The 24,152-nt window shown below is 38.2% G+C and overlaps 1 protein-coding gene across 1 annotated transcript in view; it reads right to left on the bottom strand.

Annotated features, from left to right (window-relative positions):
- Positions 1-24,152, bottom strand: part of CTNNA3 (catenin alpha 3) — a 453,492-nt gene that overhangs the window by 69,581 nt on the left and 359,759 nt on the right. Inside the window, exon 11 of the mRNA XM_062633965.1 lies at positions 17,935-18,086. Coding sequence (XP_062489949.1) covers positions 17,935-18,086 — 152 coding nt within the window. The remainder of the gene's footprint in view (positions 1-17,934; positions 18,087-24,152) is intronic.

The raw sequence follows: 24,152 nt of genomic DNA, 5'->3' as shown, positions 1-24,152 counted from the left end.
CTGAAGACTTGAAATCGTATCTATAGCCGTGTCTATTACTGATGAATTTTACACCTTCCTGGTATTCAACTTCAAACTTCAATAGCAAGTTGTTACTACTGCGCATGGGTGATTTCAGGCTATGCATTACCTCTTCATCTATGAAATGAAAAACACTCTAACAAATACTTACTTGCTTTTCTACTAGGACATTAGAGAGAGTAATCAATAAAACCAAGGCCTGGCCTTAGACTTTAGATCTTTGACCGGTCTTTCCAAACTGGGTACAAACATGCTCTTTGGTTTATTTGCTTTTTAATCCAAGCATTATAGAACTATGTGTTTGACTATGCTCTAAAGCATTTTCTCCAAAACAACATTTCTTACTGCCCTGGTTTCAGCTGTAAGAGTTACTTTTCTTCCTAGAACCTGGTACAGTGGTGTGTTTCAGCTTAAGTCTGAGAATAATGCTGATAACACATAGAATCATAGAATCATAGAATAGTTAGGGTTAGGACGTTAAGATGATCTAGTTCCAACCCCCCTGCCACGGCAGGGAAGCCATGTCACCAAAGGCTCTGTCCAACACTAGACCATGTCACCAAAGGCTCTGTCCAACCTGGCCTTGAACACTGCCAGGGATGGAGCATTCACAACTTCTTGGGCAGCCTGTTGCAGTGCCTCACCACTCTCAAAGTAAAGAATTTCTTCCTTTTATCTAACCTAAGCTTCCCCTGTTAAAGTTTGAACCCTTTAACCCCTTTGTCTTATTGCTGCAATCCCTGATGAAGAGGCCCTCTCCAGCATCCTTGTAGGCCCCCTTCAGATACTGGAAGGCTGCTATGAGGTCTCCAAGCAGCCTTCTCTTCTCCAGGCTGAACAGCCCCAACTTTCTCAGCCTGTCTTAATATGGGAGGTGCTCAACCTCCCTTATCATCCTCGTGGCCCTCAGAATAGAGCAAGAACTATTTATTTTTCTTTACTATATTAGTAAGAACTTTATGTAATTGTTGCTATCAATTCTTCAAAGCACTTTTCATTTTTTTTTGCTAAAAGCAATTACTTTGAGTGTTATTTTCAAAACAATAAACCCCACATTATAAAGGACTAATTTAAAACCTGTGGCTTTAATTCATTTGTCAATATTGTGACATCTCACTGCTATGGTTAATACTATCCCCTCCAGTTATCATTAAAAATTATCATGTCTATTCTTTAAATCTATTCTTGGCACTTCCCTTAAAATTAAGTCTTTTGTATGCACATTATTTGGAATATTATGAATATAAAGCTAACAATGGTTAATTAAACCAGAGATCAGAACTCTGCTAGCAGTATTTTCACCAACTCCTGGCAAGGAATTTGTCATCAAGTAATAGTAAAATCATTATCCTGCCATAGCCTATACGCATTACAGATAGTTTATTTTCAAATGCAGGTGATAAACAGTTGTGGTTACTAACAGAAAAAGTTGTGAAAAAGATCTTTTATATACATAAGTTATAATTTCATGTAAGGTTAGTGTGAAAACAAACTTTGGTGAAGACCAATCAGTTTAATTAAGAATAAATGAAGACCCTCAACACTGAAAGATGAAAGTATTTTCAATAAAACAAGATCAAGTTATATGGTAAACAGTTGAGGTTTTAAAAATAACAAATGCCTTGAACTCATAGTATAGTGCAAAATTCACCTTATGTCTACTGGATGCTAGGAGGTTTCCTTTGCTTGTTTATCAAGAAGCCAACTTGGTTTTGTCTTGATCTCCTTAATTCCAGGAGATTAAGACAAAAAAGAGTAATCACCATTAGAAACAGCTAGATAGATCAATAACCTGACTTTATGTGACAACGCTTGTGTTTTCAGTTCTCACTGAGCATACATTAAGATAATAGTTTTCTCAATAAATAGCCTGAGATATAGGAAGGATTTGAGCAGAGGAGCCCAGTTTAAAAGTTTGAAGTGAAATTTTTGAGAACTGCCTTCTGAAAATCCATTTGAAGTAAAAACTGTAAAGTTCTTATAGCTGAGTAAGCTGGCACAGAGAATTTTAGCACCTATTTTCTAAGTTACACCTCTTTTGCTGTAAACCTGTATTTTAGATGCAGTATGACAAATCCACTTCTGTGAACTATGCTTTGAAAACATGTGATACAGCCTCCCTGCCTGCAGAACTTCCTTTGCTTCCTAGAAAACTCAACTTTTTTATGACGGATAGTATGTCCCAAAGCCTCATTCTCAAAGCCAAAACAAAAAAAAATGTTTAATGGCTGACTGAATGCAAGTAAGAAAACTGAAACTGCGTTTGGAAATCATCAGTATTTTAAAGTCAAAAAAGGTGCAGTGAAGATCTCAAAGTTTGACTGTCTTAAAAAGACATTTCAGTGCTCAGAAAGGACAAGAAACAAGAGATAGAACAAACAATTCTGAATTCCGTAAGAAATGTGGGTTTATCAGATGAATAAAGCCTCACCAATGGCAGCTCCTGCATCAAAAATTTTCTCTAACATGCCAAATCTATCTGTTTCTGTTAAATAAAAAAAAAAAAAAAAAATCTCAACAATCTCAAGATTTGTTCATGTCTCTTCTGTCTCAACTGACTCGAACATATGACCTGCATGTAAAATATATCATCTTAAAAAAGGTACATAGAAAAAGCCTGTCAATCAAAAACTTGTACATAATTGTGAAAATGCACAACCTAAATGCATAGCCAACTTCGGAATGCAGAGGTACTACTACCATCATCCTTCCCACACATTCTATACCTAACACTTTGTGTTGAAATGTAAACTTCTGTTTTAGCAGATGTTCCTCGAGACACTGAAAATAAAACCACCCTAGCCATGAATCATATATTCATTCGTTTAATTCCTGCTTTTAATTATCCAGAGGCTTCTGAAGCCCAGGACAAGCATCCAGCTACATTTAGTCATTCAATAACCAGTAACTGTTCTTCTGAGCGATCACTGCCAGTTGACATGGAACTAAATAATCCATTAAGCACGTCATTGTGCAAACCAGCCTTCATGCCACAAATCAGTAATTAAATTCCACTTTATTATAAACTAGGGTCCCTAAGTGAGGTGGAATTAAGCACATACACACATCCAACTACCCCTCAAAGAACACTATTGCAGGCATTGTTTCTGAACTAATTACTCATTGCATGATTTTGTTATAATTTTTATAGGTGCTAAAGAGAATCATAGACCAATATCTTTTTAGTTATAGGGGCACTATTACTAATGCATTTAACAGTTCATGGAAAATTCTTGGATTTGTATGTGAAATGATTTAACTTGGGAAGGTTTTATGACATGAAGATACGTGAAACAAAGCAGCAACGAATACTCCCTCTCGCACATGAGAATTTTTTTCTGATCAGTATTTTTCCTTTACCTATTTTTTCACAATAAGCAGCTTTGACAGCCTCTGGTGGCCAGTGAAATGGAAGGGGAGATGTTCTGCATAACTCTGTCCTTTACAAACAAATACTACTGTAAATAAAAATGATACAAAGACACAACTTATTTAATATCTGTGGAAATTTAGTGAATTCTTACTCACAGAATTTGGTTTTCAAATGTCTAAACTGAATCCTCCCCCATGCAGTTAGAGCCTACTCTCTTTGCATTCATTATGATGAACATATAACAGAGATTTTCTCCTTAGAATCACAGAATCAACTGGGTTGGAAAAGACCTTCAAGATCATCAAGTCCAACCATTACCCCAAGTCCAACATTACCCATTCAGTCCAGCACTGAACCATGTCTTGTGCAACATTTTATGTGACTGAAAAACAGCTATCAAATCTTACCCTTCTTTCCCCCCTTCTGTTGCTCTATTCACTAGGTTAATTAAGACTAATCCATTCAGTGTTTCTCTCATTGGTCACATTTTCTAATACTCTGATTATTCTAGCAGCAATAAATCAGAGTGCATTTGCTTAAACAACTAGGAAATTCTGGAGGTGCTCACTGCTCATCTTGAAATCATAAAACCACACTTCCCTTACTTTTAACTAAGGTACATAAAAAGCAGAATAACTGCAGCCAACTGAAACTCAATAAAATTTTGCTTGACTACAGGAGGTGAAAGTGGTCTTTCAGAAACTGCCAGTATTATCTGACTTGAACAGTAAGTGAACAGTAAGAACTAATGAATCCAAATATCAATTTAGGTTGGTTATGGCTAATTCGATCAGTAACTGCATCTGATCAGCAATGTTTTTATCCCATGGCAATGGATGCAATTTTCTTTCAAAAGAGGTCTTTCTTACTAGAACAGAGCAGAATACAGACTGGTTTTCATGAGAAAAAACCTTTGATAAATACTTGTTAGAAAAGTATTAATGAGATTCATTTAGTTTGTCAATGGTGCTGCCTGCCCATTATTTTACCTTTTTGTGGAAACTGCTTAGGCACGTGAATAATTTCAGTAAAACCCTTTCACAGTCAGTAAATATTAGAACTACATCTGGTTTCAAATCTCCTGAAGAATTTTAATTTTGGCAATGAAAACAAATCACCCTGATACACATTTTAACCCTTTTATAGATAGAGTCAAAAGTTTTTGCAGGCTTTCACATGACCTCCTATTCAGCAAACTAGTGAAATAGATTCTTGTCCTGGGTTAAGCAGTAGCAGTCATTTTTTTCCTTCTCAGTGGCTGGTGGTTTTGACTTTCAGCCTGGGAACAGCGCTGATAACACCGATGTTTTTAGTTGCTCTTCAGTAATGTTTACTCTGACCAAGGACTTTCTGAGTCTCATGATCTGCCAGGGAGGAGGGGAAGCCAGGAGGAAGCAGAGATAGGACACCTGACACAAACTGACCAAACAGGTATTCCATACCACAGCATGTCATGCCCAGTACATAAACTGGGGGCAGTTACTCGGAAGGGCTAGATCACTGCTCGGGTCAGTCTGGGTACCGGTTGGTGGGTGTTGAGCAGTTGTATTCTCTTCCCTTGTTATTTCCCTTATCATTATTATTATTGGTGGTAGCAGTAGTGGGTTTGTGTTACACCTTAGTTACTGGACTGCTCTTATCTCAATCTGTGGGAGTTACATTATTTCGATTCTCCTCCCCATCCCTCCGGGAGCAGGGGGAAGAAGGGGGTGAGGGGGGTGTGAGTAAGCAGCTACGTGGTTCTGGGTTGCCAGCTGGGCTTAAACCACAAGAGTTCTAGATGAACCTATGATAAAGTTTGCGCATAACTGGTTAAAAAATTATACTCCAAAACAGTTACCAAAATCAGTCTGTCAAAATGACAGTGTTATCAAGTAGAATTCAAGACATCTGCACTAAGTACAGCATTTTCATGAAAACTTTGTACAACGGAATAGAGTGGGCTTACTAAATCTGTAGGTGAATTAGAGACTGTGATTATAAAACCAGTGTTAAAATGTAATGTATCTTGACAAACTGACTGAGAAAGGAAGACAGGACAGTAGAAACAAATGCAAAGTACTGAATATAGGCCGGAAAAGTCAGCTGTACAAGTAAGAGATGGGAACTAAAGTGCCTAATAAGAACACTACAGAAAGACGTTTAAGAATTACAGCGGATCACAGGCTAAACAGAAAGCAGCAATGTCACATTCTTGAAAATAAAGGCAACCAGATTGTTGCAATTATCTGCTGGAGCACAATAAGTAAGCCGTATGATACAAGTCTTCTACCAAACTCAGAGCTGAGGCCTCCACTGCACCTAGTGTTGGGCACTGCACTTCCAAAAGGAGGTAAAACCAGCTGAAGAAAAGGATCACAACAAGCATGAGCATGAGAGCATGAGATGAAAATTAAGAGTCTTTAAGTAAACAAGAAACAAGAATGGGGAGATAGTCTGCTCTCCACAGCCCTGATGAACCAGACAAGAAGTGCTTTAAGCTTCCACAAGAAGACATGTGGGGTGGATTTTAGGAAGAACTGCCTAAGGAGTAGAATAAATTGCTTGAAAACACCAGGGAATTTCCAGCTGTTTGTAAGAACAGGTCAGACAAACGAACACTGAGAGTTATTTGAAATTAATGCTGGGCTGCACAGGAAATATTGACAAGAGTACCACCATGCTTGAACTACTGAACTGTAACTGGACATGAAAGAAGTAGAAGCAAATATTAGACAAGATTCAAGTCTGTAATTTTTGTCAATTTTTTATAAAAAAGCAAAGATACTTTGTTATGCACAGATCACATTATGGAACACCTGTGGTTAGAGTACAAGTCAGGTCTCTACAAGAATGATGACTTTAAACACAAACTGATATTACCTAATTAGAAGGAAATAACTAGTTATGAATGCTCAGTGAACTGTGCCATACTACAGGACCACATAAAGGCCACATACAGGCTGAGGGAGACAGGTAATAAATACGTTTTATCACTATATTCCAGGAGGAAGAAATCAGCACATCCTTCTCCATTTCTCCTCCTCAGGAATCTGTGGAGAGCCATGAGTTTGCCCCTCAGCCTCCTTTTCTCCAAACTAGATGAGCCCAAAGTCCTTAGCAGTTCCTCATACAGAATTCCTTCCAGCTCTTTCACCAGATTTGCTGCCCTCCTCTGGACGCATTCAAGTACCCTAACACCTTTCTTAAATTGTGGGGCTCAGAACTGCACACAGTACTCAAGCTGAGGCTGACCAACACTGAATATGGTGGGATAATCACCTCTTGCCCTCTTGGCTGCCAGCACACCCTGCTTACTCCTACTGGGCCTGCTGTCGACTAGCATACACAGATTCCTTTCTACAGGGCTGCTTTCCAGCCACTCCATTCCCAGTTTACACATGTACCCAGTATTAACTCTGTCCTAGGTGCAGAATCCAGTACTTCCACTTGTTAAATTTCAACCCATTTATCATAGCCTAATGCTCCAATCTATCTAGATACCTCTGCAAAGCCTGCAGTCCCTCAAGACAGTTAACAGGTCCTCCCAGTTTGGTATCATAAGCAACCTTACTAATGGTGCATTCAATTTCTGCATCTTTATCATTAATAAACACAGTGAACACAACTGGCTCTGGAATTCAGTCCTGAGAAAGTGACAACCAGCTAGATGTAGCCCCACTCACTACAACCCTTTGAGCTTTGCTGTTCAGCCAGTTCTTCACCCAGTGCACTGTGAATCTGCTTGACCCATAGTTGGACAACTTGTCCAGAAGAATGCTGTGAGGGATAGTATCAAATACCTTACTAAAATCCAGATAAACTACATCCACCACTCTCTCTTCATCTACCAGGTGGGTGACCTTATCGAAGAACAGAACTTTCCCTTTGTGAACCCATGATGACTGCGCCTGATAACTGCATTATTCTTTAAATGCCTTTCAACAATATGCAGTCCAATCTTCTCCGCAATTTTTCCATTAACTGGAGTCAGACTAACAGGTCTGTAGTTCCCTGTGTCTTCCCTCACACCCTTTCTGTAGATAGGAACAAGACTGGCCAGCTTCTAGTCAGCAAGGACCTCCCCAGACTCCCAAGACCTTTGGTAGATGATCAAGAGAGATCCTGCCATGTTAGATCCTTCAGTACTCTGGGATGAATCCCATTAGGCCCCATGGACTTGTGAACATTCAGCTGATACAGTTGGTCCCTCATAATTTCAGTGTTCACAAATGGAAAGTCACTGTTTCCACGCTCGTGGTTCTCCAGCTCAAGGGACTGAGTAAGCAAGCTTACTTTTTAAAAGCATGTTAAACATTTAATAATACTGATAGAATTTTTATGTGTATGTCCACACTTCTAACAAGACTTTTTGAATTGGATTATTGTATTATACAATTTCTATAGTTCAGCATCTTTAAATTTCATATTTGATTATACTATCTATTTTAGCCAAGATAAAAATCAGAATTCATGCACTAGATACCCTTTTCCAAAGAGACTGGCACCCAGAGGGAATTCCAGTTTTCATGCTTTACAAAAGGTAATTCTTATACTACCTCAGTCCCAGGCAGGAGAGTGAATCTGCACACAAACAACATAGAACCACAGAATGATTTTGATCAGAAAGGACCTTAAAGATTATCCGTTTCCCTGCCATGAGCAGAGACACCTTCCACTAGACCAGGTTCCTCAAAGCCCTGTCCAACCTGGCCTTAAACACTGCAAGGAATGGGGCCCCCACAACTTCTCTGGGTAACTTGTTCCACTGTCTCACCACCTTCATGAAAGAAACTGTAAGGTAACAAGAGAGAAAATGGAAAAGGAAAATAGAAAAGGAGAGGAAGAAAAACAAGAGGATACAAAGAAACATTACTGTGCGAGGCAAGACAATGCATAGCTACACCTGTGATGCAGCACGATGTTTCTTCAAATACTAATCTATGTCCTCATGGTAAGCTATTCATGTTGGTTATTGAATGGTCCCTAACATGAATTTCAACTGTTCTTTTACTTTCTCTTTTTGAAGGGTGGTATTTTCTGGCAATTAATAATGCTCTCAGATTTCTTTTTTTTTTTTTTTTTTTTCCCAGGCATTAGATAAATCTCTGGGCCCCTCAACATATCGAAGAAAAAAAAAATAAATGAAAAAGGAGCAGAGATGTATCACAGCCTAAAAACCAATTATGCCTAGTACAAGCTGCCTGCCAAACCTGTAAGCTATCTAGCTCTTCCTCGCTGAAACAGCACACAAATATTCACCTTTGCTCTTTATTTGCTGAATATTAATTAAGCTGCATACTTGTGGTTTTCTACATATTTGGAATCCACCTTTCACAAAACACAAACATTTTTAGAGTGTATTTAACAGAACCACCCTATGTGGTCCACAAAACTCACAGACACAGCACAGCATGTGTCATGCAGATGGGATGCCAGACTGGTTTCTCACTAAGGCAAAAGGGACTGATTCCCATTCTGATAGCACATCAGCAACAAAGAATGTGGAGTTGTCTGTCATCTACTTATCCAATTTCCTCAATTACACACTGATTATGAAGAAGGTAAAGAGCAGGCAGTGGTACAGTTAATACAATAAATATAGGCAGAAGAACAATGGATGTCAGTTATCCAGCTGCCTCTGACACCAATCACTGCAGTCAAGCATATGGCCCTTCACTGAAAGACTACACACAGTCAGCCAGTGTATTTCAGCAGAAATACATCACTTGAAAGAATGATGATATTCCCATTCCTGCACTGGCCATGGTCCAGGTGGAGGAAACCCAATTACACTGTAATAAGGAAAGAAGCCATTGCTGCTGCTCTGGGTGCAAGGGGGCTAACAAAGGCAGTCATCTGTTGACAAAGCCATTCTCAAGGACACATTACTGTACCTGTGTGCATGCTCAAGCTGCCACTGCCTCACTCTCGATAGCTACCGGCAGCTGTTTATCTTCAGTACTTCATACATATATGCCTTGCTGTACCATAACATGAAAGTTGCTACTTTTTTTTTTTTTTGGTGAATTTAATGTATTCCATGATATTTCAAAGGATAATCAAATTGGCACAAAAATTTCTCATGCACTATTTCATGCTGGACCATGTCTAGGAAAAAGGAAGGCTTCTATTTTCAGGAAGAACTCGCTGAATAATTGCTTTTTGTTACATTTTCTACAATCATTTTAAGCAGACTGCTTCAGGAGACTAGGATAATAAGGACACTTAGAGAAACAAAGTAATTTATATTAATGCTACTGTGCTAATTTCCTAAAGTACTTGGTATAGTGGGCTCAAAAAAAAGGGGCCTCAAAAGCTAATAGCTTAGTTATACTGAAGGAACGGTGGTCTAAACCTGCAATTTCAATACAATCCATACACTAGATGATGCACAGTACCCTCTTGCTGCAAAACACTTCATTATCAATATACACTGACTTTGTTGGTAATATAATGAAGGGTCTCCTTTCTGTCTTTTTAAGAATAGGCAGTAAGTCTCAGAGATTCTCAGGTAATTAGGTAGTATATGGTTTGTCAGCCTCTACATAATCTTTTCAGGTAAGCAGTACTTGAAAGTACTGTCTTCCATTTGGCAAGCTCAGTAGCTCAGTGGAAGATTTTATTTTTTTTTTTTAATTCTCCAACGAATTTTCTTTCAAGTTTCCTGTTCTAAGTCAGTTTCCCTGTTCTTACTATGGCTTCTTACTTAGTATGCTCACCTACCTTCACTAACTCTGCATTCTGACTCCATGAGCACACTTCAAAGAAAATAAACTGGTGTGATTCAAGTTTGCGAGCAATGGTTGAAAAAATAATAATAATAAAAAGGCAGGAGGGTATCATTAACAGCAAACCTGACTCAAATATACCTATGGAATACTAATGAATTAAAAGAATGTAAACCAAAAGAAACTATTCAGGGTTAAACCAATCAGTAATTCACCCCAAACCTTTTTCACTGCCACACCGCTGCATCAGCAGGGAAATGCATGACAACGGGACCAGATCTTACACTGTCACACCAATGTCAAGGCACAGAATGACACAGGCCATAGCACTGCTACTCCATTCTTGTGCCAGGAAAACTGAAATCACAGTCTAGCAAAAAATAATCATTATTACGTTTCTGAGGTCCCATTATATATTGAATACGTTTTTAATGTACCTCACTGCTTTTCAGCTTCATGCTAAAGACAGTCCATTCTACCAGTAAAGTGATTCCATAGTGAAAATAATGGCAATTGAGAAGTTTCAACTAGGACATGGACTGTACAGATGACTGTGATTAGTAAAAGGAATCTATGGCCAGATTTACACTGAGCAATGAAGAGCTATGAGCCAGAACTGGCACTAGCATCAACAGGGCTTATTTCAGAATCAGAACTATAGCCTGAGCTACTAACACTACTGAGAGACTGCAGTCTCCATTTCCAGGCTTGCATTTCTCACACTCCACTGAACCATGTGGCAGGATGCATATTTTAATATAGTATCTGTGATTTGTAATACTTTTGCTGCACCTCCCAGTTTTACTCCAAAAATTCACTCCTTCCCTTTTAACAGAATAATATTCATTCCATTTCTCTGGGAATATAACTTATATTGGACAGTAAGCACCAAATGGCATGGAAGGAATACAGATCACTTTTCCTCGCTGTAAGAAAAAAAGCCCTCAGCAAAGATTTTAATGGTCCAGAAAAAATACTGCCTTGTGCTTAAGTTTCCAATAAGCCACAAAAGTAGAGCTACTGAATCATTCTGTTTTCCTGAGAGAGGGGGATAATTTTGTGAACAATTAAAAACATAAGCATATGTGACAGTTGTCATATGATTTAACCCCTAAACTGGGAAGAATTGAAATTTCAAGTAGTAAGTCAAAACTGTTCATGCGGTCCATGTCTGTAAAAAGCATACTGGCTTCTGTCTGAATCAGTATCCCCAGCACCAACAGACTCTGATGATAAGCCATGCAGCGATTTGCTGCTGAGAAGCTCTTAATTCACAGCCTTGCATGGATGCAGCCTTAGGCTGTATAGCTTGGGCATGAGACAATGCAGATTTGCCAGGATGGATAATTACACATTGTCATGGTTTAAACCCAGTCAGGTAACTCGTTCACTCACTCCCCCCCTTCTTTCCCTCCCCCTACTACCAGAGGGACAGAGAGGAGAATCAAAAAGAATGCAACTCCCACGAGTTGAGATAAGAACAGTTTAGTAACTCTTAGTTATGTTGTGTATAACACAAATCACTACTGCTACCACCAGTAATAACAATGATAAAGGAAATAACAAGGGAAGAGAATACAACACCTCACCACCAGCTGACCGATAACTTGCCCCCCAAGCCCGACCGAGCTCCGACCGATACCTCCTCCAACCCTGCAGTCTCCCAGCCCTTCCAGCTAACTCCCAGTTACATCCTGGGCATGACGTGCTGTGGTATGGAATACCTCTTTGGTCAGTTTGGGTCAGGTGTTCTGTCTCTGCTTCCTCCCGGCTTCCCCTCCTCCCTGGCAGAGCATGAGGCTCACAAAGTCCTTGGCCAAACCAAAACATCGCTATCAGCTCTGTTCCCAGGCTGAAAGTCAAAACACAGCACTGCACCAGCTACCAAGAAGGAGAAAAATGACTGCTACTGCTGAACCCAGGACACACATCTACACTGTAATGGATACAGCATGCAGCTGACACTTTCATCACTGGTCCCTGTATGAGCATTTCTGAAATCATTCACTATTTTTTGCCTATATAGAGAGCCTCCTTTTTCTTCTTTCATTTTTAGGAAACAGCACATCTTTGCCATTAGCTGACACAAACTGAAAATCTAAGGCAGATTTAAGAAAATTGCATTTTTAACCTGAAAAAGAGTAAAAAAAAGAAGATGGTTCATACAGTCATGTGCTGAATGTGAAAAAGCAAGCATAAACACAGCAAGCGTAGAAGTATTATAGTCTAGTAGTGGCATGCAGTGTAGCAAGCGGCTTGCTTTTATAAGTAAGATTTAACACACATTATTGTTTTAATTGTCCCATCAATCTGCATTACTGTCTTTACACTAACACATATAAAAAAACCACCCCAGACAGTGAAGTCAGACTTGGCTCGACAGAGCTCAGGATAGCATTCTGCTTCTAACAGGAAGCTGGACCAGATGATCTCCTCAGGTCCCATCCTTCTGTGATCTCCTATGTATGTTTCTCTTCTCTCTCCTCATTGATGGGTATGTGAGACAAGTAGAAGGTGTGACAGTAGAAAGTAAGGTTTGATTCAAAAGATACTGCAGTTTTTGGGGTTTAGAAAGAAGGCTTCATCAACCATCAGATTTTGGACAAACAACTGAGTATATTAAAACAATTTAAAATACTGGAAAAAAGTAAAAAAATGTTAACATACAGTAACTACAGTTATTATACAGATATTATCCAAGTGGTGAATTCCTGGAACTCCTTTTGAGCACTTACTTCCATTTAGTCATATCTAGAGTCACCTGGATGGTGCATGTGAGCTGCTGATTTGGAGGGAGAGGAAAATGTTCACCATCAGACCTGTATGCAAGATGTAGCCTGACAACACCAAGTGCTTTCTCATATGCTTATACATGCAGTTAAAGTCTAGTCCTCCAACATATACATAAAACAGTATGAAAATTCTACATATTCTTGCTCAGAAGGGGGTATCTGCTTTTGACACTCCTAATACTACAGGATGATTTCTCTGTATAGAAATAATATAGTGCAAGAATGTAAAAAGACAGTTTTGGAACTGCACATATGGGGATGAGCGGGCACTTTTTTCCTACCCACTAGTCATTTTATATGTGAAAAGAACACAGAATCTAAGACCAGAAATCTTCCTGTAAAATCTGAGTGAATGGCTGAAGCATAGGAGCAGGGTTAATACTGAGAAGAATGTACAATGAACTGAAAAGTTAAAACCTTTTATCCTGAAAGCGCAGGAATGTAGAAGCACAAAAGCTTCTTCTGTCTCCCTCACCCTATGTGAGGTGCGAACACACTACCTGTTTTTAAAACCACTAAATTAATCTGGTTTTCTACTAAAAGAGTTCTAATTTTTTTTTGTGGAAAGACCTCAACTCTTAAGAACAGATACTTGTTATGGAAACTGTGGGTAACTCCAAACTCTAAAGATATTTCCTAGGGTAACCCACCCACGTGTTCAAGAAAAGAGGATGCAACTTTCAAGGAAAAGGAGAAGGTGGGTTTTTTTTTAACTGATACACTGCTGAGTAGCTCTTTGCTCTATAAAGCAACAAAATCAGCAACACTATTACATGGAGAACCAGAATGGTCAGCTGATTTGTTTAAGGTGTTAAAGGCCTTAAACTAATGAAACTGGCAGAAAATCAGACCCTTGAGAGTTTGTTACACGGTACATAAATATGAAATGCAAGCAAACTTATATGTGTAGCTGTTTGCCAGAAAACAGAAATCAGCTTTATTTGTTTGGAAACACAAAAGACCTGGTACTATATGGAGATTAGCATTTAAAAAAATGTCAGCATGTTAAACTGAAACACATGCAGACAGTGTCCCAAAACTATTGTAGTATAGAGCATTTTGATGAGACATCTACAATGCAGCCTCACAATAATAATACAGTTTATGTTGCTAATCCAGATGTAAATATAAATAAGTATTTCTACAATATGAGATGACTTCCCGGGTCTGTTTATCTTCCAATAAAAACAAGTAATTCCATGAAACTTCAACTTGGTGAATTCTCTTCCACTGTTCTTGATGTATTTCTGTTAAGATAACTTTATTACTGCTTTAGCTATGAGTAGTTATTCACTTGAAGTTATTACAACTTTCCACTGTTTTTAATATTCTAATGGAATACTATTAGCTGTTACTTCAATCCACTGTCTCATTTTCTTCAAGCAACTACGCTTTCATATAGCAGCTTTAAGTTCTGGCATCAGTCTTAATACTCTGCAACATTTAATACATAGTCTTAAAGACTGCCAACCTGCTTCCTTTGACTTTTCTATATATTTCACATGGCAGAATTCTTGTCTTTAATTCTATTATTTACCCTAATTAATTTCTGTAACAGCAGTATTGTGGTTAAAACACTATCCAGATAATGCTCAAATGTTCCTGTGCAAGATCAAGCTCCCAAAGCCCCTACACTTACACAAAAATCAGATGCTTCAAGAGTAAAATAAGGACTGAGGAACATAGACACTGAGAAGGACATGTAGCTGTATGCCTTGGATCAAGTATCTCATGATTTCAAATCAACAGCTACCACCGGGTGAATTAATCTTTGTGAGTGAAACAATTAAAGCATCTTAAGGGAAGCATCCTGCAGCTCCAAAGGCATTTCTATTTCAGCTCATCAGTGCAGCACACCTTCTACTATCTAGTTGCTCTCAAGTGTTATCCACATTATACCTGCAGGGCTGGAATGAACGTTTTATGCATCTACGGTTAAGTTTGGACACTGAAAAGCAAATGTGATTATCAGCATTAACCATACCATTTCGCAGCATTTTACGTTTAGGAACTCCAGTTTTAAAAACATTCTCTCTATGTAATCAGATGCTTGAAATCGTTCCTGAGGAACTGATCTGGAGAGTTTCTGCTTTTATTTCAATTTTGAAAAAATGCCCCCTGTAGATCACTATCCTCATTCATTTATAATTCTCAATTATATTTTGATTAACAATTTCTTTCCCTCATTCAGTCTTGCAGTGCCCTGTAATTGGCAATCCATTGTTCTTTGGCACTGTATCTATAAGCCGGCCATGGAACGCATTTATTTCCTCACCTTGGTGGCTGTGGTAACAGCATACATCTGAATAACCATCAGATTTGCTAAAACTTCTTCCAGGCAGACTGAAATGAAACTGGCATTGTCTGGAATGTATCTAATTAGGAATGCAAATGCATCCTTACTCAAAAAATTAATGCCAGGATTTCCTCAGCACTCTCTCTGTGCTGGCAGTCAGTATCTCAAAGGGATGGTAGAGTAGCTGAATATCAATTCACCAAACCTCCAAAAAACCCTTGCATGACAGTGTCTGAATAATGGTATTCATTAAGTAGAAAGCTGCACATGTCCCTTTAAATGAATAAATTTCTTTTTGATCTCCTGAGCTTTTGTGAGGACTCTGCAATTGCTGTGCTGTTGAATACAATCAAATATAGCTGAATGCACTTCAAGTTACATTGATTTCTGAGGCAAACACATACATTGTTTTGGATAATGAGATGTTCGGCACAGGTGGAGGCAGGCTCAGAACTTCAGTTCACAAGAGGAGGAGCATCTGCTCTTTGCTACCCGCAGCTTCAGGTACGGCCAACAAGGTAATTTCTGGTAACTTTTGCTTCTTCTTGCATTGTCAAATTGCACTTGCAAAGCAGAAGTGGAAGATGGCACTGACTAATTAATCTTCATATTAATACTGTCAATTTAGGTGTGGTGCAATGACTTACACTTTTACAGATGCACTATGCACTTCCACTGTACACATACACTGTGAACTTACGAGTTATGCATACGTGCAGTCTCTTTCAGGTGAAAGTATTTTCCCCTCATGCTTCAGAAAGTAGTACAGGGGGATAGAGCATCCTTTCCTTTTTTGAGTGACTGTCCACATATATATACACATCACAGAGGACTATAAGAATATATACTCAGAGCTTCCCACAGAGCAGTTTCTGTGACTTCATAGAAACTGACTGAAGCTTTGTTACACTCCTCAGTGAATTTACCAAAAATTAATCTCTAAAAAAGTAGTCAGTCATGATCAAGCCCAAGAAGTCTGAACATATAGAAGACTCAGATCTCACTGAGGAACAGAGAGAAACAACTTTGTAATCTTAAAAAAAAACCCAAAAAACAAAAACCCAGAGTCCCTGAGTTACTAAGAGAAGACAGGACAAGCAACAGAGGCATTGAATGAAGCTTACCTGATCTAGAAAAAAAATTGATGTCCTAACCAAAACTCTTAGCCTGTGTTCACTGAAACAGGAACTGATCAGAAGACCTACAGAGGATCAATCTCAGTCTGGTTTGTTTTGCCAGGTAACTGCAACTCAAATATCCTTCTAGAGGCAAGATACATGTTTCAGGATCTCTCTTCAGTATATAAAAAATTTTGTAATTGAAAACTGCAATAAGGATGAGACATGTTAAAGATTTTGCAGATTGGAATTCCTACTGAAAGGGTGTAACTTATACACCACAATACATTAAGACTCACTAATGCATATTAGAATCATAGAATGGTTTGGGCTGGAAGGGACCTTTAAAGGTCATCTAGTCCAAGCCCTCTGCAAAGAGCACTGACATCTTCCACTAGACCAAATTGCCCAGACTCCCATCCAGCCTGACTGTGAATGTTTCCAGGAGGGGGTATCTACTGCTTCTCTGTGCAACTGTCCCAGTGTTTCACCACCCTCACTGTAAAATATTTCTTCCTTGTATCTAGTCTGAATCTATCCTCCTGGTTTAAAACCATTCCCCTTTGTCCTATCCCTACAGGCTGTACTAAAAAGTAGGCCCATCTTTCTTGTAAGCCCCCTTTCAGTACTGGAAGGCTGCCCTGGAGCCTTCCTTTCTCCAGGCCGAGTAAACTCAGCACTCTCAGCCTTTCCTCATAGGAGAGGGGCCCCTTCACTGTTTTTTGCAGCCCTCCTCTGAACTCACTCCAACTGGTTCACGTCTTTCCTGTGCTGAGGACTCCAGGACTGGATGCAGTACTCCAGGCAGGGTCATACCAGAGTAGAGCAGGGGGACAATTACCTCCCTTAATTTGCTGGTCATGATAGCCTGTAATATTTTTTTATATTTAAAAGAAAGTTGAAATCTGTTTCTTTCTTTCAACTGAAAAGACAGTGCAGCAGACAAGCTTCCTTTGAAAAATGTATCTCCGTTTTTATTAGTGCTTAATTTTGTTTAAAAATAAATTGCTGAGTGTATAGATAGTGCAGCTGAGTCATTTTATCATTTGAAATGGGATTTGTGGGCTGAAGATATCTGGGGGAAATTCTACATAAAACTCTATTTCAGATTTTAAAAATAAGGTGTTCTGAAGCATCTTCTTGAACTTTTGGGAAGCACCAGGATTGGTGATTGAGATTATGTAAGACTGATAGAGATTATGTAAAACTGATAGAAATCAGGCTGTTAAGTGTGTGAAGCTGACAAAACTTCAAAAGGAGATTATCAGGATCACCTTAATCTCTGTTCCTATATTCCACTAAATAAGGTGAAAGTTGAAGAATTACAAACAGATTTTGGTTTGTAGTCACAAGTTGATAATTAATGAAGTGAATGAAGATCTCTACCAACAAAATAAAAATAAGTATTTTTAAAGAACAAAGCACGTTTTAATGCAACATTGTAATCTAGTACTCAATGCAACTCTAGTCTTCTTGAACTATAATCATGTCTGTTTCACTGTAATCCAGATTTCCCAGACCAGTTCAATCTGGATAGGAGTTTACACAGTTCTAAGTTACCCTGAAAATTCCCTGATGTCCTGAACTATCTTAGAAATGAATATTTAATAAACAAAAACCTTACCCGAATCATCATGACTGAGCATCTGATGTTATGAATTGTATCATACACCTTCTTAGAAATGTCCACAAACTGGTTATCATCAAAAAGATGCACTGTGTTCTTGCTTAAGCTCTCCAATGCAATATTTACTTGATTTATAAACTCTGGAATCACTGTTCAAAAAACAAAACACAAACAAAATTCAGTGAGCATTAAAAAGATAAACCATGTAATTGTAATTGGATTTACCAAGGCAGTTTACCTTGTTTGACTGAATCAAACAGATCATAATTTTTGCTATTAACTTGTACTTGTCAGTTTGATATTAACTTGTACTTTACCCACAATGTCCTGGCCTTATTTTGCATAGTGACCTGGTATGACTATATCTCTCTTGATCATCAATTGCAAGCAAAGTAAACCCAACACACAGAATATAGAGAGAAGAGAGAGCACAGCTGGAAAATCCATCACACAGAGAAGGACCTCAAATAAGTACACATCAAGCTCATTTGCAACAACTGAAGACAGAAAAAATGGAAAGTAAAGGGGCATAACTCAACTCCTGCAATATTCAATATGAATAAGAACGGAACATGGAACAGAAGCTTTCTCAGGCAATGTGCTGGTTTCAAACACAAGTATAATATGTGTTCAGTCCCTTCCTCCACTATTATGTACTATGTAATTCATAAATTCATACCACATGAAAGCAGTACTACCAATACCTTAATTACAAACCACTTCAGGAAAATTTTGAAGTATGTAATAAATTTTTATACTGACAAAGCTTCAAAGTCAGCAAGCTATCTGAATTAGAAAACCTGTAACACATACTTTAAATATTAGGAAAGATGACTCAATAATGCTTTAACCCCTAACTTTACACGGAGAAACCCACACAACGCTTGGAGACATTAGATTCACTCAAGTTACAGCAATTTCACTGTATTCAAGCTCAGTTATTTCTCTCTAGAATTCAGAACAGTTACTTCATGTGTCAGTTCTTAGAAATATCAAACTTCAGTTAACTCAGTGCCAGTGGGAAAAATCATCTTCTTCTGTAAAACTGGTCTCCACAAATGTGAGACAAGTAGGTGCCATTTAATTTGAAAAGTATTATAGTTAAAATCCTTTCTTCCCTCTTCCAATTATCACTTGAATCACCCTGCTTTCTAAAAACGTCAGTGGGAAAAACAGATTCCTTAAATAGTATTGATAAAAAGACAAGGTACATTTTTCATTAGCAAACAAATTAGGGAGAGCAGCATCTATTTATTCAGTGCTTTCTGGGAAAACAACCAAACAACCCCACCAAAACAAACAAACAAAGCCACAAAGAAAAACAACCAAACAAAACCCCACAACTCACAAATATACAATTTCAGAACTTTTTTTTTTTCTCTGTTAAACAAAGATCTTGGCCCCTAGACTATCAAAATAATTGCAACTGTGGCAGCTTTGAACTGGTCCATCACCTTATACATTTACATAAACATAAACATTCAGCTCTTCACATCTGTTGTAAAACTGCTGCAAAGGAGAATGTAAGAAGCTTCCAGGAATTCAAAATTTCCATTGGTATACTGAAAACCATGAGGTGTTTCCCACAGTCTCATACACCCTCACTTCTCAGTACATTGTATGTCATATAGTGCAGTACTGTAAAGCACAGACTTCCTGCTTACCAGCAGCATTTTCAGCGACTACTAACTACCTCCAGCCCTCTTTTACAGGACAGACTATTTCTTCTCATTTATCTAGTCAGGTTCTATCTTGATGCCATACGCTTGTTAATGGCCTTTTTACAACTCCTTCTGAGACCAAACTCATCACAGTGTATTTGTTTGTCTGAATGAATACATTGCCTATGAAAAAGGATTTTACCCAGATACATACTCTATAGGTCGTATTCCACTGGTTGAGTCAGTGCTAAACCACAGGATGCACTTGATTATAGAAATATGATCTCAGTGGCTTCACTTTGGAAACATTTTTAAGATGGTTGCTTTTCATCAATATAATTTTTAGACACTGACAATTAAACCACAAGACTAAACTGTAATTCTAAAATACGTGCATAACAATCTGCTAATGAAGTATAAAAGTACACTTCAGCTGTTATATGATTATAAAATAGTTCTTATTGTTTCATCATTTACCTTTTATCTGATTGGATAATTCCCTTAAATACAAGATTTTTCTTGACTGCATGGAATTTATTTAATTTTTACGTTCCCAACCAAATGACTACTTAAAAAGAGTTTTCAGTGGGCATACGAGTTCTTATCCATGGATCACTGGCATTCAAAAATACTTTATAATCCTCTAATAGTCCAGGCACCACTATGAAATACTACATTAAGTGGAGCAGAATTACATTAGCATGCATCTTTGCTGTATTCTGTTTTACTTTTCTAGGTGGCCTAAATACAGCAAAGTGGATATAAATATAAACAGACTGGACAAGATTGATTTTTACAATCTTTCAAAAGCAAAGAAAAACAAACTGAGTTGTAAGTAAAATGAAAAATTGCAAGCGTTATACAGTTGAGAAGTAGTATTAGTTTTTTTTATGATTTTAGTATTAAAAGATTTTGGAAGAAAACTTCAAATTTTTATTTTTGCCTTCCCACCCCCCAGTGGAAACATGAACATCTCTAATCCTGCCTCTCCTGAAGGAGAAGGAGTGGAAAGGAGAAGGATATTTTGGCAAATACCAATACCACTCATAAGTGTCATGTTAAAAGTCTCCAAACCAACTTACAGATTTCACACCACCAAACCACGTTCTGCAATCTTCTTGAAATTAAGTTTATTTATTTTAAAATTCATCATTTCTTACCTAATTCTTCTCTTGTTTTAAACAAAAAATACTATTTGGCTTTCTTTGTAGGCCATGTCTTTTTAGACCTTGATACCATAAAAGCTGGCAATTTAAACTCTAAGATTTGTGATGCTGAGGTCTTAGAAAGCAGGCATTCTTTATTGCAGCACTGGAGACATGGGTGATTCTTCCACCTAACATGTCTACCTGGTGTTCCCAAAGCAAGCATTATATGGTAATAATACAAATATATTCATTAAATTTCCTGGAAAAGTCATATGTATATCTATTTAAATCAAGCATGACAAGTTCATTAGATTTCATGGAAAAGTTATGTGTATATTTAAATAATGTCTTGAATCTCATTAATAATATTTTTCTTTTATCAAAGTTTATCAGAGTTCACTTCAACAGAGCCTAGGCCAACGCCCTTTGTTTCTATCTTGCTTACAGGGACGCCTATTCTTCTCCTACTTAAACATTTTCTGTTATCTAAACTGCTTAGCATAGAATGTGCAGCTCAGTTCATTATCTGCCAGGCTTAGCCCAGTCCATAAAGATTAACCCTTTAAGGTCCAAGCAAGTTGAGTATCAACTTCTAATACGTTTCTTATCTTCAAACAAAAACAACTAAGGAATCCTGTTTGTAGTTTAATATCTGTCACAGCCCAGCTCTTAATTGAGGCTAGCACATCTATATGTCACAATCACATTAGGTAATACAGAAAAGTAAGCTTCACTAATCATTTTATTCCAGTTGGCGACTCTGTTGCTTTTAGTAACAGATTCATCAGGACAACTGCTTTTCAACTTTGCAGAAGGCCAGGGACAACAGATGAAAACATGAGCCATTCTACTTTTAATGAAGTCATGTTAAGTGATTACCATCACTTCATCAGTGATCAACACAGCTTGATACTGAAAAAGCAACAGTCTCCACAGCTAAAATGTCCACAGGTATGCAACACTCCCTCTAAAGAATGCCTTAAGAAAATGAATATAACAGACATGGACAGACATGACCTCCTACTACTGATAAAAAAAAAAAAAAAAGAATTATTTTCATTCATTTATTAAAAAGAAATCAAAATGTTTATGATTTTTAATTGGGGAGGAAAAAAATCACAACAAACCCCTTGCTTCATTTATTTGACAAGGAGAGGGAACAAACAGGAAGCATCTTCATAAAAAAATAAACACAGATTACTTATTTTCCATCTTTCTTATACTCAAGCACTGAAACAGGACTATTTGGTATTCTGACATCCCTACAGGACAACCCCCAGGTCCCATCCCTTGTGCTTATTATGCTGGAATTATATAGGCAGGGCATTTTTCTCCCTTGCAGTTCCTCTCAAGTCAGAATGCCACAGTTTCTCTAAGGATGTCAAGGGAGAGCAGATGTGGTGGATTACTGAATGAACATATACACAATTTATCTCAAAAAAATTAATTTGTTTAAAGTAGCTAAACTTTCAACTTCTATGTTTTTCTCTATGTATAAACACCGTGAGCAACTTACTGTATAATGTAAATAGACTGGGAAAAGGCTCAAGAGCTCCCACTAGAATGAAGACTGAAAAACTGCTCTTTCAAAGGCACTTTTGAAATGGAAACAAAAGCAGAACCCAGATGAATGAATGAAGCTCTCTGTGGCAGATCTACAGATCCCAGCTACAGGCAGACTGCAAGACTGCCACAGCTATTACTTGAACTTAAGTTCAATGACCTTTCAACAAAGAATAGTACTTTGTTGGGCAGTCAGCCATCCAGAGATGACATCTGTGCTCAGAGCCACAGGACGCTTTGGTAGGAGATATGAAAACATGAACAGCCTTCCTACAAAGTTTATTTTGTCAATATACAAAAGTACAGAATACCCAGACTGAATGAAAACGTTCAACTAATGAAGCACATGAAAGTTAGTACCTAAACTGAACCTCTAATATCGAAGTGAGTAATGGCTGCAGGAGTATTTAACAAGAACGGCATGAGGATTTGTTCTAAGACTAGAATCTCCATTCTTAACAGTTAGCTGAAGTAACTGCTACAAAAGAAGAGCTTTTTCTTTTATTTTAAATGTGGTCAAGACTGAGTTAAAAAATAGTTTTCCTCCTAAAGGTAATCAGGGTTAGTTATTCCTGATGAATTAGGATTCTAACAGGAGGAAAAAGCCCTATGAGAACTTCCAGAAGCCCACCAGAAGAAAGATTCTAAAAAAAAGATGCAAAACACAAAAGCTTAGTCATGTAAGGCCTAAAAAGATCATGAATGAAACTAATATGAAACTAGCATGATCACAGATCACAGAAATAGAACATTTTTAATGCAACCAACAGTATCCTGGACTGCATTAAAAGGCGTGTGACCAGCAGGTCGAAGGAGGTGATCCTGCCCCTCTACTCTGCTCTTGTGAGACCTCACCTGGAGTATTGTGCGCAGTTCTGGTGTCCTCAACATAAAAAGGACATGGAACTGTTGGAACAAGTCCAGAGAAGGGCCACGAGGATGATCAGGGGACTGGAACACCTTCTGTATGAAGACAGGCTGAGGAAGTTGGGGCTGTTCAGCCTGGAGAAGAGAAGGGTGCGTGGAGACCTCATAGCAGCCTTCCAGTATCTGAAGGGGGCCTATAGGGATGCCCCGGAGGGACTCTTCATTAGAGACTGTAGTGACAGGACAAGGGGTAATGGGTTAAAACTTAAACAGGGGAAGTTTAGGTTGGATATAAGAAGGAAATTCTTTCCTGTTAGGGTGGTGAGGCACTGGAATAGGTTGCCCAGGGAGGTTGTGAATGCTCCATCCCTGGCAGTGTTCAAGGCCAGGTTGGACGAGGCCTTGGGTGACATGATTTAGCGTTAGGTGTCCCTGCCAACGGCAGGGGGTTGGAACTAGATGATCTTAAGGTCCTTTCCAACCCTAATGATTCTATGATTCTATGATTTGCAGGCAGGCAAGTTAAAAGGAGATGAGCGCAACCTAGACTTATGATAAGCCACATGTTTCAACCACTAATACCTTCTTTCAGCACACTATGCCCTTGCATTATTTAGCCTACAAGGAGAAAAGAACAGCTCCACTGAAATCTTGAAAACCATCCACCATTTAGGCAATAAGATGGCAAAACCCTAGAGACTCATGCCTTGATAATGACCTCAGTTTGTCATCATATCAGCAAGAAAATACAAAAATCACAGGAAGAGCTACAGGTCTCCAAACCAGGAAACACTACAACTCCTGAAGCCCAAAACTATCTGCTGTAGCTCAGGATACCACAAAGGCAGTCTTTTGTCATCCAGAAGATACCTCTTGACAAAAAAACCCTCTTGAAAGTAATTAATATATTACTATTCTTAACCAGAGGGGTAAGAGTGCACCTGAAAAATCCTTGGAAGAGATTTCTTTTAGATAA

Source organism: Pezoporus occidentalis, unplaced genomic scaffold (genome assembly GCF_034315485.1).
Source record: "Pezoporus occidentalis ecotype Australia unplaced genomic scaffold, CSIRO_AGI_Poc_V1 ctg41, whole genome shotgun sequence".
NCBI classification, from domain to species: domain Eukaryota; kingdom Metazoa; phylum Chordata; class Aves; order Psittaciformes; family Psittacidae; genus Pezoporus; species Pezoporus occidentalis.
Note: the sequence above shows the minus strand (reverse complement) of the source record. Positions and strands in the feature narration are given on the sequence as shown.